The sequence below is a fragment of the Amblyraja radiata genome, chromosome 2 (genome assembly GCF_010909765.2).
Source record: "Amblyraja radiata isolate CabotCenter1 chromosome 2, sAmbRad1.1.pri, whole genome shotgun sequence".
In the NCBI taxonomy this organism is placed as follows: domain Eukaryota; kingdom Metazoa; phylum Chordata; class Chondrichthyes; order Rajiformes; family Rajidae; genus Amblyraja; species Amblyraja radiata.
Window position 1 is genome coordinate 73,088,263 of NC_045957.1, and position 15,324 is coordinate 73,103,586.

The 15,324-nt window shown below is 50.2% G+C and overlaps 1 protein-coding gene across 2 annotated transcripts in view; it reads right to left on the reverse strand.

Moving 5' to 3' along the window:
* Nucleotides 1-1,510: 1,510 nt before the first annotated feature.
* LOC116990886 (cadherin-20-like) overlaps nt 1,511-15,324 on the reverse strand; it is a 207,641-nt gene continuing 193,827 nt past the window's right edge. Inside the window, exons 12-13 of one of the 2 annotated variants that reach the window (XM_033049008.1) lie at nt 3,422-3,641; nt 1,511-2,299 (exon numbers count right to left, since the gene is read on the reverse strand). In XM_033049008.1, coding sequence (XP_032904899.1) covers nt 2,221-2,299; nt 3,422-3,641 — 299 coding nt within the window. In that variant the 3' untranslated portion in view covers nt 1,511-2,220. Of the gene's footprint in view, nt 3,642-15,324 lie in introns of both variants that reach the window. The other variant, XM_033049001.1, reaches the window with a different exon arrangement.

Sequence of the window (15,324 nt, forward strand, 5' to 3'; positions counted from 1 at the left end):
ATCAACTAATATATTTTTTGGATAGTCTTTTATTTTATCTGTCTTTCAGAATTTTACATGTAATTCACAGATACCTTATATTTTGTGTGTTGTCTGAGTCTATGTGCCTGTGAAGCTGCACCTGTACTTCACTGCAGTTGGGCTTATGACAATAAACTTGACTTGATGACAGCTTATGCTCATGACGATCCTAACCTTACTCTGCAATATTCATTTTATCTTGTGTATCTGTTGGGGTTATCGATCTGGAAGACCTCCTCTGCTTTTATATCCAACCCTATATTCATTTGTTTCTCATCTCTTTCCCAGTTGTGATAAAGGGTTATCCTTCTGAAAGGCTAAAGCCTGTCACACTTACGGCAATTTTTTCGGCGTCATAGTCACAGCAGGTTTCAACATGTTGAAAATCCAGCGGCGACCAGAAAAAGGGACGACTCTTTGGGCAACTACTCACCACCAAACAGGCGTCACCCTGTTTCTATTTCAGCATTTCCTTGATCTTTTCCCCTCCACCTCAAACTGCCCTTTTCCAGTTTTCCCCATAACTGATCCCATATTTCCCTGACATGCCTGCCTCTGCCCCAATTTCCCCTGGGTACCCTTGACATCTCCTCTGCCTCTCTAAACTCCACTGCACCTCTCTCTCCACACTTGCTCAGCCTCCAACAGCAGTGAATTGAGGTAGTAAACTTCTCTGTAGCATTTCTCTGTGAACATTGAATTCTCCCAATTTTGCTAGCCCTTGCAGTCTCCTCCCCTTCCTTAACCCTCGAGCTGTCTCCTCCCACCCTCCCATCCCCCCACCCTCGGGCTCCTCCTCCTCCCTTTTTCCTTCCTTCTCCCCCCCACCCCCCATCAGTCTGAAGAAGGGTTTCGGCCCGAAACGTCGCCTATTTCCTTCGCTCCATAGATGCTGCTGCACCCGCTGAGTTTCTCCAGCATTTTTGTGTACCTTCTCTGTAGCCCACCCTGCCAGGAGGGAACCATGCTGTCATTCTGACTAGGTTCCAGATATGGAATTCACTCTTCAAAATAATATTGTCAACAGGAGCTTTTGTGCAGCAAATACTAGGAGGAGCGTTGCCAACCTCATGAGATTAGCCAGGAGTTTCCAGGATGTGATCTTTAAAATCTTTGACTGTTCTATGCAACACAGGAAATTGACTGTATGTGATATTAATAAAAAGGTGGCATTATCATTTTCTTCTTATTAGTTATAAAAAAAGATTACTTTGGAGCGTTTGACTGACAAGACAGGAATGAAGGCATGTATCACTGAGCCTTTGTCTGTACTCAGTTGGCCCAGGTGAAGCAGTGGTAAATGCAGCAATGTGTGGGTGAGATAGATTTAGCAGAAGACTAAACAATGGCAACTTTTGTATAATGCCCAGCCAAAGATAGCAAGCTCCACTGAAGGGGGGAGGGTGTGTAAAAGGGAGGTGACTGATTAGAAAAGGACAAAGGCTTCAACTCTTTGAGATTTGAATGGAAGAGATTGTTGGCTTTCACGGAGAGCAGATAGAGAATCATTGATGATTCACTTACTTTTATTAAAACAACTGCTAATGTCCTGACAAGCAGCACATCAATATTCATTTTTTTAAGAAATTAACAAATGTACAAAAACTTTCCAGAAACAAGAAAATACAGTTTTTGTTGTTAAAGATGCATGTTGTCACCAATTCTCCCTTTAAATCAATGTACCTTTTAGAAATCCAATGGTCACCATACAGATAAAACACAATAAGCAGTCAGTTCCATCTCTACACAGCAAGTACACAAAACCAAAGGCAGCAGTTCCAAACATCTCTTAATTCTGATGAGCTCCGTAAATCCAGAATAAGTCATTCTGTTTTCAAACTGTGACCTGGTCCAGTCACATCATACAGATTAATAGCCATTTTCAAAGCCAGTACCCACTATTAGACACATCTCCTTTATCCGGGACAGTGGAATCAATAATTCATTTAAACATTGCTTATTATTTACAGTTATCTGATTCCAATATACTGTACTTTTAACAGCATGCACAGTCAGGGAAATAATGCGATTTACATTTTTCACACTGATTTAAATGTCATTATTTTTGCATCCTATGTTTAAATAAAATCTATTCTGATACATTTTAAAATGTGTATTTTTCTGATCCCCATTGCTTTCTACCATTTGATTCAGCCAAGATCTGGGTGTCTTGAATTCAGAGCATCATTAAGCTGGTGTTTAATAGACATCTCTGAGGCTTATGATTCCATTCCATTCTCCGACCTGCTGCTGAGAATTACGAACTCTGAAGCTTTGACTGTGGGTGGAAAGCAAGTTTTAAAGAAGAAAAAGATTCAGACTTGCTTCTATTGCAGATTCCTATTTGACATTGTACAGATATTGGGTGGGGGCAGGGACTCTCTCCATGAGGCTATGAGCATCCTTTGTGTGTTCAGATGGAGAGTTTGTATGTTGCTGGGTTTGCAGACAGATTTATGCACAGCTACATTGTCAGTTTGTATGATTTCATTTCACATATAAGGGCACTGGCCTTTTTTGACATGTATTTAAACAACTCTTGATCATTGCTCAACAATTCATTGGGTCACAGAATGACATTGCATAAACTTCCAAATTAAAAAATAAGCCTGCTTACAGTGCGACTGCGGTGGAGACCTGATTAATAAGCAACGTTCCTGCACAGATATTTACTGTGGGTTTTCAAAATGAACAAGCAAGCCTCAAATGTAGGTCAGTTTCATTCCGATTTCAGAATGCATCTGCATAAGAGGCTGGGGGAGGGGTGGTGAGTGAACGGTTGTCGCTCAGTGTTAGAATAGATTTCAGTGTTACAGCAGAAAGATGTAATCACTTTTATTCTCAGAGGCTGAGACACCTTAATGTGTTTTATTTTCTGTCCTTCCCCACAGGCAAATAATGACTTTAGCGATTCAGGTTATTTCCCGTCCTTACTGTCACATGTTCTGCATGTCTGTGCCGCCAAGGCTGCAGTCTCAGTATTTCTTACGTGGTTTGCTTAAACCCAGTGCAAACCCAACGATGGGGCTTTTTGACCAAAATGGAAAGAGTTCCATGCTGAACAGAGGTTGCCATAGATTCATTAGCCCCACCCCCCCCTCCCCCCCTCCCCCCACTCGCTGGCTACAATGAGTCTTCTGCACTTTCAGGGCCTCCATACATGTCAGCCAGTTTCTTGAACCGAGGCCCCCACTCTGTGAGGTAATCGTAATTGAGGTCGGAGTCTGTCGTGGTCGACTCAAAGGAACTCAGCGATTCCGCCACCGAGCCAGTCCCCTCAAATGCATAAGTCTGTAAGGAATCGAAAGGGGGTGCAGAGGAGTCCGTGTTGGCATCGTGCAGCTTTGCTAGAATGTAGTTGTTGACATTGTCATCGCTTGCTCTGCACTGCGACACATACCTGGACAGGCTCTCAATTTCTGGCAGCATGTCCCTCCGGGACTTTGTCAGATGAACTTCCCTGGGATTCCACAAGGCAGCAATGTCAAAGGCCTCCGTGTCCTCCTCTCCTCCACCCTCATCATCGTATCGCACAATGTTTTCATGGACGTTTTCTTCATCATCAACAATAAGGGACTGCTTCTTGTGTTTTCTCATTGTTAATATAAACAGTATCAATACTGAAAAGGAAACAGAGCAATTGGTGCAAGTTAGCTAACATTGCTCTTTGCATTCTCCTGGACAAGACAATGGTTCACATTCATTGGATTCAAAATATAGAACATAGAACAGTGCAGCATTGGAACAAACTCTTTGTCTATGCTAAAACATCATGCCTATTGAGCTAATCCCATCTGCCTCAATATGATCTATATCCCTCTATTCCCCACTTAAGTATCGCTATAGTATTTGCTTCTACCACCTCCCCAACAACATATTTCAGGCAACCCCACTCCCTGTGTTAAAAATCCAGCACCATACATCTCCTTTAAGGGCCTGTCCCACTTCCATGACCTAATTCACAACCTCTGACGAGTTTGCCCTTGACTCATACTTGCAGCATGGTCGTCACGAGGTCGTAGGAGGTCGTAGGTACGTCGTGATGCTAGTCGTGAGTACTCGTGGCATCAAGTAGGTCGGGGCGTTTTTCTAGCCTGATGAAAAATGTCCACGAGTATAAACGGGTCGTGAATTAGGTCGTGAAAGTGGGACAAGCCCTTTAAGGTTTTCCCCTCTCATCTTAAAGCTATGCCTTATTGTATTTGACATTTTGACCCTGAGAAAAAGAAACTGACTATCTACTCATGATTTTATATATTTCTATCGTCACCCTCCAGCCTCTGATGCTCCAGAGAAAACAATCTAAGTGTGTCCAAACTTTCCTTATAGCTAATACGCTCCAATCCAGGCAGCAACCTGGTGATCCTCTTCTGAATCCTCTTCAATGTTTCCTGTGGCATGGCAACCATAACTGTACACAATATTCCAAATACGTCACACTAAAGTTTTATACAACAGCAATATGACTTCCCAACTTTTAATACTCAATGCCCTGACCAGTGCAGGCAAGCATCCATTTGCTTTCTTTACCGCCTTATCCAATTGTGTTGTCACTCTCAGGAAACTATGGACTTGCACTCCAAGATTGCTTCATACATTATTGTTCTTTAGGGTCTTGCTATTAACTGTACACTTTCAATTTGCATTTAACCTCCCAAAATGCATCACTTGTGGCGCCATCTTGTGGTCAAGCCACTTGTCTCCCGAACATTTGATGGTCGGGCTCGAACTCTCATGTGGACTGGGTGTGATCTGGGCTGACAAATCACACGGTCAGGGGGTGGGCCGTTAGGCAGTTGGAGGTCGAATGTTGGAGTTGAATTGGTTTTTGCATGAGTGAACGATGGGGTTATATCATTTAATTATTCAACAGAGTGTTTACCAACACATGGACCTCTACAGTGGTGACCCCGATGATCCAAAATGGCTTATTTTGGATTTTAGCATGTTTGCAGCCGACAACCTAGTTTCCATCAAACTGCCCATTTTCTGGACATCACAGCCCCATGTGTGGTTTGAACAGGCTGAAGCCCAGTTCCACATTCAATAGATCACTACCAATGCCACTAAATACTACCACGTGATCAGTGCACTGGACCAGGCCACCGCCGGGCACCTAATCGATGACCTTCGCCAGCCACCAGCTGCAGGCAAGTATAAGGGCATTAAAATGCTCTTTTTGTGCACTTTTGGTCTCAGCTACGCGACAGGGCACCAAACTCCTTCACATGGATGGCCTCAGCGACTGCAAGCCCTCCATGCTTATGAACGAAATGCTCGCCTTGCTGAATGGCCATGAGCCCTGCCTCCTGTTCGAACAGATGCCTGATGACATTCGCCTGCTCCTCGCAGACAAAGCTTTCACCGACCACCACCGTGCCGCTGCCCATGTGGATGTGCTGTGGCAGGCCAAACAGCAAGGTGGCGCCACCATCAGACCGGTGGCCGCAGTACCTCGGGTCAAGCGGCCGGTCCCAGCATCCACCGAAGGCACGGCAATGAAGCCGGCCACGAGCGATGCCAGCAAAGGTACGTGGTGCTACTACCACCAAAGGTGGGGTTCCGAGGCACACTGATGCCGACCACCCTGCGCACATCCGGGAAATGCCTCGTCTGGCCGCTAGTAGTGGCTACTGCGGCTAGCCAGAAGCATCGCCTCCTCTACATCTGGGACCGTCATTCAGGGCGGCATTTTCTCGTGGACACGGGAGCAGAGATCAGCGTTTTGCCCCCATCTGGCACTTGTTCCGGTAAGAGGGGACCTTCTCTGGCCGCCATCAACGGCAGCAACATCAGGAAGTACGGAGTCCACAAGATCCCATTCACTCCTGTCACTTCACCTGGCTTTTCACTATTGCCGACGTCTCCCAACCGCTGCTGGGCACCGATTTCCTCCGGACACACTCTCTGCTGGTCGACGTGAAGGGACAGCGTCTCGTCCATTCTAACTTGTTCGAGTCGATCGCCTTGCGCCACGTTAACTTGACTGCACCACATCTCAGCTTAGTGACCTCCTCCAATAACGAGTACGCCCGGATCTGGGACGATTTCCCCGACATCCTAACCCCCCCAGTTGACAATGGCCAGCCCCAAGCATGGCGTAAAGCACCATATCCCCACCATCGGACCGCCGCTCCATGCATGCACACATAGGCTGCCCCCCGACAAGCTCCAACTGGCCAAAGATGAGTTCTGCAGGATGGAGGAAGTGGGCATAGTGCGCCATTCAGACAGCCATGAGCATCCCCGCTTTACATGGTCCCCAAAGTGTCTGAGGGCTGGAGACCCTGCGGGGACTACCGCCGTCTCAACGACGTCACAATGGCCGACCGATCCCTGTCCCTCACATCCAAGACTTCACAGCCCATCTGGACGGTGCCAAGATTTTTTCCAAAATCGACCTGGTACATGGCTACCATCAAATTCCAGTCCATCCGGACGACATCCCCATAGACGACTATCATCACCCCTTTCGGGCTCTTTGAGTTCCTGTTGATGCCTTTTGGCCTCAAGAACGTCGCTCAGGCTTTCCAATGGCTCATGGGCATGTTGGGCTGCGGGCTGGATTTCCAGTTCATTTATCTTGACGTCATCCTCGTCGCCAGCCGCTCTCGCCAGGAGCACCACGGACATCTCCGCCTGCTCTGCCAACGGCTCAACGAGCATGGCCTGGCCATCAACTTGCTAAGTGTCAGTTTGGCTTCCCTTCCATCAGTTTCCTTGGCCACCACATTAATCAGCACGGAGCAGTCCTGCTCCCGACCAAGGTCGAGGCCATTCGCCAGTTTCCCAAACCGTCTACGGTGAAGGGACTCCAAGAGTTTGTCGGCATGGTAAATTTTTACCACCGTTTCTTGCCAGCAGCCGCCAGGATCATGCAACCGCTGTTCAAGGCCATGGCCAGCAAACAGAGAGAGCTTGTTTGGGATGACGAAGCCTCGACCGCTTTCAACAACACCAAAGAGGCGCTGGCAAAGGCGATTATGCTGGACCATCCACGGGCCAAAGCGCCAACCTCGCTCACGGTGGACATATCTGGCACAGTGTGGGTGGAGTGCTGGAGCAACTGATCGATGGAAGCTGGAAGCCTCTCGCCTTTTTCAGTTGTCACTTGACACCCCCCGAGCAGAAGCACAGCGCTTTCGACCAAGAGCTACTCGCACTCTACCTGGCCATCCGGCATTTCCGCTACATCCTCGAGGGCAGGTGTTTCACAGCTTTCACCGGTCACAAGCCACCCACGTTTGCCTTTGCAAAGGTGTCTGATCCCTGGTCATCCCGGCAGCAGCGTCATTTGGCCGACATGTCTGATTACACAACTTGCGTCCAGCACATCGCGGGCAAGAGCAACCTGGTCGCAGATGCATTGTCCCGCACCACCAACAATGCCATCCACGGGCCCGAGCGCACAACCTCTGTCAAACTTCAAAGGTTCCACGTCATATCAAGGCGCCCTTGCAGAATTTCGCCCTGCCACACCGGCGTTTTGACCACATCCACATCGACATCGTGGGACCGCTGCCTCCATCCAGAGGTGTCAACCCACCTCTTCGTGGACAGAGTCACGAGATGTCCGGAAACCGTCCCGCTCTCGGATACCTCCACTACGACCTGTGCACGTGCCCTCACCGCCCACTGGATCGCCCGTTTTGGTGTGCCGGTGGACATCTCCTCCGACAGAGGCGCGCAGTTCACCTCCGAGCTGTGGTCAGCAATGGCCCGGCTGCTTGGCACTAAGCTGCATCACACAACGGCCTACCACCCGCAAGCAAACGGCCTAGTGGAATATTTTCACCGTCACCTGAAGGCATCCTTAAAGGCCTTTGTAATTATTAAACAGAGTTTTCACCAGCATGCAGACCTCTACACACTTCACCTTTGTCTGCATTCAACTCTGGATTAAAGAAAGGGGATTATTTTGATTTTTTTGACAGGGTAAAGTAATATTAGACCTGATTAGTTGAATGGTCTCCTGTGTTAAAATAAATATAAAAGTAAGATAGAGCTGCATTTCCTTGTAACTAAAGACAATGGAAGATGGGCAGAAATTGAATATCACCCATTTTTATCAGATAAGCTAATAACACATTGGAAGACATGAGAACAGGGAAGGAATGGGGCGAATGGCACCTTGGGTCTTTGACACCTTGGCACATCTTCCTTGATTCTTTAAGTATTTAAAAATTGACTGATTTCAGCTGTAAATTCACTGAACAGTTGAATATCTACTGCCCTCTGGGGTGGAGCATGACTTAGGTACAGAACCATGAAATATCTGCACATCTCATAGACTGCATTACTCTCTTATTCTGAAATTATGAACTTTAGTTAGAGATTCCCCAGCTAGATGAAACAGCCTGTAGATATTTAACAGGTTTAGTCCTTTGCAAAATTTAAATGTTTAGATGAAATTATCTCTCATTCTTCTAAATTTATGTGAACATAAGCCAATCTTATTCAGGTTTTCCTCAAAGTACAATCTTCTCTTCCCAGGATTCAAGTAGTAAATCTTTGTTTTACCAGTTCTAAAGTGAGTACGTTATTCGGGAAGCAAGGAAACTGTCAGTCTGCCCTCTCCTCATTCTCATCCACTTCACCTCCCAGTACTTTTCCACCGGTCCCTCCTTCTCCTAACCTGCCTGCCTGCCACTCCCCTCTCATCAGCCCAACTCTCCTCACCTGTTGCACTCAGTTGCCTCTGATCACCAATTAACCCGGTATATAGACTCTCCTCAACGCTCACACAGTGCCAGATTGCTCTCAGCATTCATGCAAGACTCTCCAGCGATTTCCCGACTTCCTGCCTGGCTTCGACTCTCCTTTCGTCTGTCCCTCGCTGGTTTGTTTGCATCGTGTGTTGAATCTCCTGGTTACCGGACCTTCTGCTACCCCGACTACGTCTCCTGCCTGCCCCTCTTCGGAACCCTCGCTCAATCCTGAGCCTCTGTGTGAGTACGGTGTACCCATTCCTGTGTTACTACTCTGTTACAGTATCGTAATAAAGTTTGTTACCAACTATACCTGCCTGATTCTGTGCTGCTATTGGGTCCAAGCTATACCCGTTACAGTACAATCTGGCCAACAATGGACTCAGCGCACACAACGACTCCGTCAAACCGCTTCGAGAGGATTGAGCACACGCTCCTGCAGCACGAAGCTATGCTCACTGCCTCCAACTCCGAGGTTCGACAGGCTGTGTCAAACCAGGAGCAAGCATTGGTTGCACTAGCCACCCAGGTCCAACAGCTAACGACCACCCTCGCCCAGGCTACACCCCATGCTTTGCCTCCGGCTCCGACAGCACCAGCTCCCGGTCCGCCAGGACCATCCCCTGAGCCCCGGGTGGGAACCCCGGAGCGCTACCCTGGAGACCCGGAGGGCTGCAACCCATTCATCACAAACTGTTCCATTCTCTTCGCCCTACAGCCCTACACCTTCGCCCAGGAAGTGGCGAGAGTGGCGTTTACCATTAATCACCTGACTGGCAGAGCTCGGCTGTGGGGAACGGCTGAATGGGAGCGCCGCAAGTCGGCTTGCTCCACTTTTCAAGCCTTCGCCACTGAGCTTCGCAAGGTGTTCGGTGAGGTTTCGATGGGTCCGGACGCTGCGGGAGGTCTGCTGGGGTTGAGCCAGGGGAACCAGAACGTCGCTGACTTCACCATCGACTTTCGCACCAGGGCCCGTCAGAGTGATTAGAACGTCCCGGCCCAGTGTGACGCTTTCTTGCTGGGCTTGAATGACTATATCAAGGATGAGTTGGTGTCCCACGACCTTCCTTCTTCTCTGGATGGGCTTATCGAGCTAACGACCCGTCTGGACCGACGCATCCTGGCGAGACGTCGGGAGAGGCGACAGGGACAGGCGGACCGCCAGCTATTCACCCAAGCTCGTTTTCCTCCGGAGACTGGACTACCCTCGTCGGGGCAACCGTCGAGGCAACCCGAACCCATGCAGGTGGGTCGCACCAGTCTCACCCCCGAGGAACGGGAACGTCGGCGTCGGGGGAACCTCTGTCTCTACTGTGGCCTGGCGGGTCATTACATCTCCAAGTGTCCAGTAAAAGGCCAGACTCACCAGTAGCGGAGGAATTACTGGTGAGTCGAACCTCTGAACTTTCCTCTGCCCGACGCCCTCTTTGTCATGCCCGTCTGCTGTTGTCTGATGGTTCTCACACCCTCGCCACCTTCATAGACTCTGGTTGTGACATTAATCTTATGGACAAGGAACTAGCCCGCCAGCTTGGCATCAGTTGTGTTCCCCTGCCTGAACCTGTTCCCGCCAACGCCCTCGACGGCCATCTCCTGGGGACTGTTTCTCACCAGACGGTCCCAGTGCGCATGCTCCTGTCTGGTAATCACCATGAGACCATCCAGTTCCACATCCTGCAGTCTCCCCGTCTTCCCCTCATCCTGGGTTACCCCTGGCTTCGGCGACACAATCCCAACATCGACTGGAGGACGGGGGTCATCTTGGGTTGGAGCCCTTCCTGCCACTAAGTGTGCCTGAAGCAAGCCTCAGCTCCTCAACCGGCCACCTGCTCCAGTTCTGCTCCAGATCTGACGGGGGTCCCAGCCGAGTACCATGACTTTGGGGAGGTTTTTAGCAAGTCTAGGGCCACCTCCCTTCCTCCTCATCGGCCCTATGACTGCGCCATAGACCTCCTGCCTGGTTCCGCTCCTCCTAGGGGTCGCCTTTACTCCCTGTCCGCCCCTGAGAGAGGCGCCATGGAGAAATACATAAACGACTCCTTGGCTGTTGGTCTCATCCGTCCCTCCTTGTCTCCTGCTGGGGCTGGGTTCTTCGTGGAGAAGAAGGACAAATCTCTGCATCCCTGCATAGATTACCGGGGGCTCAACGGCATCACGGTGAAGAATCGCTACCCTCTCCCACTCATCTCCTCTGCTTTCGAGCTCCTGGAGGGGGCCACCATCTTTTCGAAGTTGGATCTACGCAACGCCTACCACTTGGTCCGCATCAAAGAGGGAGATGAGTGGAAGACCGCCTTCAACACTCCCACGGGACATTATGAATACCTGGTGATGCCCTTTGGCCTCACCAACGCCCCGGCCGTCTTCCAGGCTTTGGTCAATGACGTTCTCAGAGACATGTTGAACAAGTACGTGTTCGTCTATATTGATGACATCCTCATCTTTTCACGGACCAAGGAGGAACACGTACACCACGTCCAGGCAGTTCTACATCGGCTCCTGGAGAACTCGCTCTTCGTTAAAGCTGAGAAGTGCGAGTTTCACTCCCCGTCAGTCTCCTTCCTAGGATACATCGTTGGCCAAGGGAACAACAAGATGGACCCCGCCAAGGTCTCTGCTGTCACCACCTGGCCTGTTCCTGACTCCCGCAAGCAGCTCCAAAGGTTCCTGGGGTTCGCCAATTTTTACCGACGGTTCATCCGTGGCTACAGTACTGTGGCCGCACCCCTCACGGCACTCACCTCCTCCAAGGTTCCGTTCCGGTGGTTTGCCGCGGCCGACGAAGTTTTTCAGACACTCAAGACACGGTTTACATCAGCCCCCATCCTCCAAGTTCCGGACTCAGAGAGACAGTTCGTGGTGGAGGTGGACGCCTCCGACGTGGGGGTGGGAGCTGTTCTGTCCCAGCGGGCTGCCGGGGACCAGAAGCTCCATCCATGCGCCTTCTTCTCCCGACGCCTGACCCCTGCTGAGAGGAATTATGACATTGGCAACCGAGAACTGTTGGCGGTTAAGTTGGCGTTGGAGGAATGGCGTCACTGGCTGGAGGGAACCGAGCAGCCTTTCTTGGTTTGGACTGACCACAAGAACCTTGAATACCTCCAGTCAGCCAAGAGGCTCAACTCTCGTCAGGCCCGCTGGTCTCTCTTCCTCACCCGCTTCAACTTCTCCCTCTCCTACCGACCTGGGTCCCGCAACGTGAAGCCCGATGCCCTCTCTCGACAGTTTCCTGGCGAAGGAGGAGCCTGCCTCTGGCCCCAACACCATCCTCCCGTCCTCGCACAGGGTTGCCTCCCTCACCTGGGAAGTGGAGGAGAGGGTCAAGGCGGCCTTGGAGAACCAGCATGGACCCAGTGCATGCCCTCCTGATCGCCTGTTTGTGGTTTCTGCCCTGCGGTCCGACGTTCTTCAGTGGGCCCACAGCTCTCGACTCACCTGTCATCCCGGCATTCAGCGGACCAAGGAGATGGTGCTACGGAGGTTCTGGTGGACATCGCTGGAGGAGGACACTCGGGAGTTTGTCGACGCCTGTCCCGTTTGCAACCAGCACAAGGTCTCACACCAAGCTCCTGCGGGTCATCTGCTTCCACTGCCTGTACCCCATCGACCATGGTCCCACATCTCCCTGGACTTCGTTACCGGCCTGCCCCCATCCAGTGGTCACACCACCATCCTGACCGTGGCTGATAGATTTAGCAAGATGCTCACTTCGTGCCCCTGCCCACGCTTCCGTCAGCCAAGGAAACTGCCGAGCTCATGTTACTCCACGTCTTCAGGCTCCATGGTCTCCCGTCGATGTGGTCTCCGACCGGGGACCCCAGTTTGCCTCTGTGTTCTGGAGGGAGTTCTGCACGCTTGTGGGGGCCACCGTGAGTCTGACGTCCGGATTTCATCCCCAGTCCAAAGGCCAAACTGAAAGGAAGAATCAGGAGATGGAGACGGCGCTGCGGTGTATGGTGTCCAAGCATCCCTCCTCCTGGTCCCAGCAGTTGTTGTGGGTGGAGTACGCCCACAACACCCTGACAAGCTCGGCCACTGGGCTCTCCCCTTTCCAGTGTGCCTACGGGTTCCAGCCTCCACTGTTCCCGGCGCTGGAGAAAGAGGTTTCCTGCCCGTCCGTCCAGGCCTTCATTCGTCGCTGCCGCAGGACGTGGACCCAAGCCAGGGCGGCTCTTCTCCGCTCCGTGGACCGTTACGCCACGGCTGCCAACCGACACCGCACCCAGGCCCCCACCTACCTCGCTGGCCAGAAGGTGTGGCTGTCGACCCGGGACCTTCCCTTGAGGGTGGAGTCCAAGAAGTTGGCACCCAAGTTCATCGGTCCCTTTGAGATCCAGAAGGTCATCAACCCAGCGGCTGTGCGGCTCAAGTTGCCTCGTTCCATGCGGGTCCATCCTACGTTCCACGTGTCCAGAGTAAAGCGATTCCGGGAGAGCTCCCTGGTCCCCGCAGTCCCTCCTCCTCGTCTCATCGACGAAGGCCCCGCCTTTACGGTGCACCGCCTCCTGCGCTCCCGCCGCGCGGGAGGGGTCTCCAATACCTGGTCGATTGGGAGGGTTACGGTCCAGAGGAGAGGTCCTGGGCTCCTGCTCGACACATCCTGGACGCCTCCCTCATCAGGGAGTTTCACCGGCGTCATCCCGACCAGCCGTCCAAGTCCGCCACTCCTAGAGGGGTCGCCGCCCCTGAGACTCTGTCCCCTCTTCCGTCTGAGGCGCCCAGTGACGACGAGACGGAGCTTTCCTCTGATGCTATGGATGAGGATGCGGACATAGATGTCTCGGACGAATATTAGCCCTCCTCCGGTCCCCCTCCTCCCACCCAACTCTGCGTGGGATTGGGTTTATTTTCTTTATTGTTTTTTTTTTTTTGTTTTGGGACGTCAGGAGCCGTCCCTTGAGGGGGGGGGGTTCTGTCACAGTCTGCCCTCTCCTCATTCTCATCCACTTCACCTTACAGAAACCAAACCTGCATGCAATAATTCAGGGGGGGGGGGGGGGGGGTCTCACCAAATTCATCCTTGATTCCTTTACCCAGAATTCTAAATCCAATTAGAGTGAATCGAAGAATAAACATAGAAACATAGAAACTAGGTGCAGGAGGAGGCCATTCGGCCCTTCGAGCCAGCACCGCCATTCATTGTGATCATGGCTGATCGTCCCCAATCAATAACCCGTGCCTGCCTTCTCCCCATATCCTTTGACTCCACTAGCCCCTAGAGCTCTATCTAACTCTCTTAAATCCATCCAGTGATTTGGACTCCACTGCCCTCTGTGGCAGGGAATTCCATAAATTCACAACTCTCTAGGTGAAAAAGTTTTTTTCTCTGTGGCCCCTGGTTCCGGGCTCGCCCAACATTGGGAACATTTTTCCTGCATCTAGCTTGTCCAGTCCTTTTTATAATTTTATATATTTCTATAAGATCCCCCTCATCCTTCTAAACTCCAGTGAATACAAGCCCAGTCTCTTCAATCTTTCCTCATATGACAGTCCCGCCATCCCAGGGAACATGGAGATGGAGACACAATAAGCTGCAGATGTTGGTTTACCAAAGAACACAAAGTGCTGGAATGACTCAATGGGCCAGGCAGCATCTCGGGAGGACATGGATTAGGACCCTTCTTCAAATGTGGAGATGCTCCTGTTCCAGAAATGGTATACTTCCCCAATTTGTGGTGCATTCCAATCTTTACTTAATGTGATAATGGAAGCAAATCCCAGAACCTCAGTAATGCAATAATGTTTAAAATGTTCTCACATTTACAACGGGTCTGCTTACATGCACTGGGCATCCAGTCCCTCATGATCAGTTGGAAAATCTGTTATAGATTATACTGTGAGATGTGTTGACCAGAGACTCCGCTGAGATGCTGCAATAATATTTGCATCTCTTGCATCTTGTGAGCAGTCTTAAAACAAACATTTATACTGTAGAGTAGTTACTTAAGAAGAAGGCAGAAAAAACTGGCATATAGAACGGCATCCAGAGATGCTGCCTGTCCCGCTGAGTTACTCCAGCATTTTGTGTCTATCTCCGGTGTAAACCAGCATCTACAGTTCCTTCCTACACAATGAAATAATGGCGATGTATTTACAGGTCTGGATAGTGACTAAGAGAGGAACCTCCATTCTTCTGCTGCTCTTGTATCCTTAATGGGTAGGTTTTCTGTCGATCATCTCAACTCTGTGTGAAATGGGTGAGCCCTAATATATAAACAGTGATTCCTGGTTCTAGATTCTCTCACAGGAGGGAACATCCTCTGCATTTCAACCCTGTTGAGATTCTAACCAAGTTCTCTCTGACTCTTCTAAATTCCAGTAGGTAAAAGCATAACCAATCAAATTTGTCTTCATAGGTTAACCGACCCATTCCAGCTATTAGTCCAATAAATCTTCCCTGTACTGCTTCTAGCAAAAATATCCTTCTGAAAATACAGAGACCAACACAGTAGACAGTGGTTCTGATGCACTTTCACCAATGCTTTGTATAACTGAAGTAATGCTTCCCTACTTTACTAAACAATGAATGATGATATCTTTCTTAATTACTTCCTATATAAACATACTACTCTTATGTGAATCATGAATTAGGAAC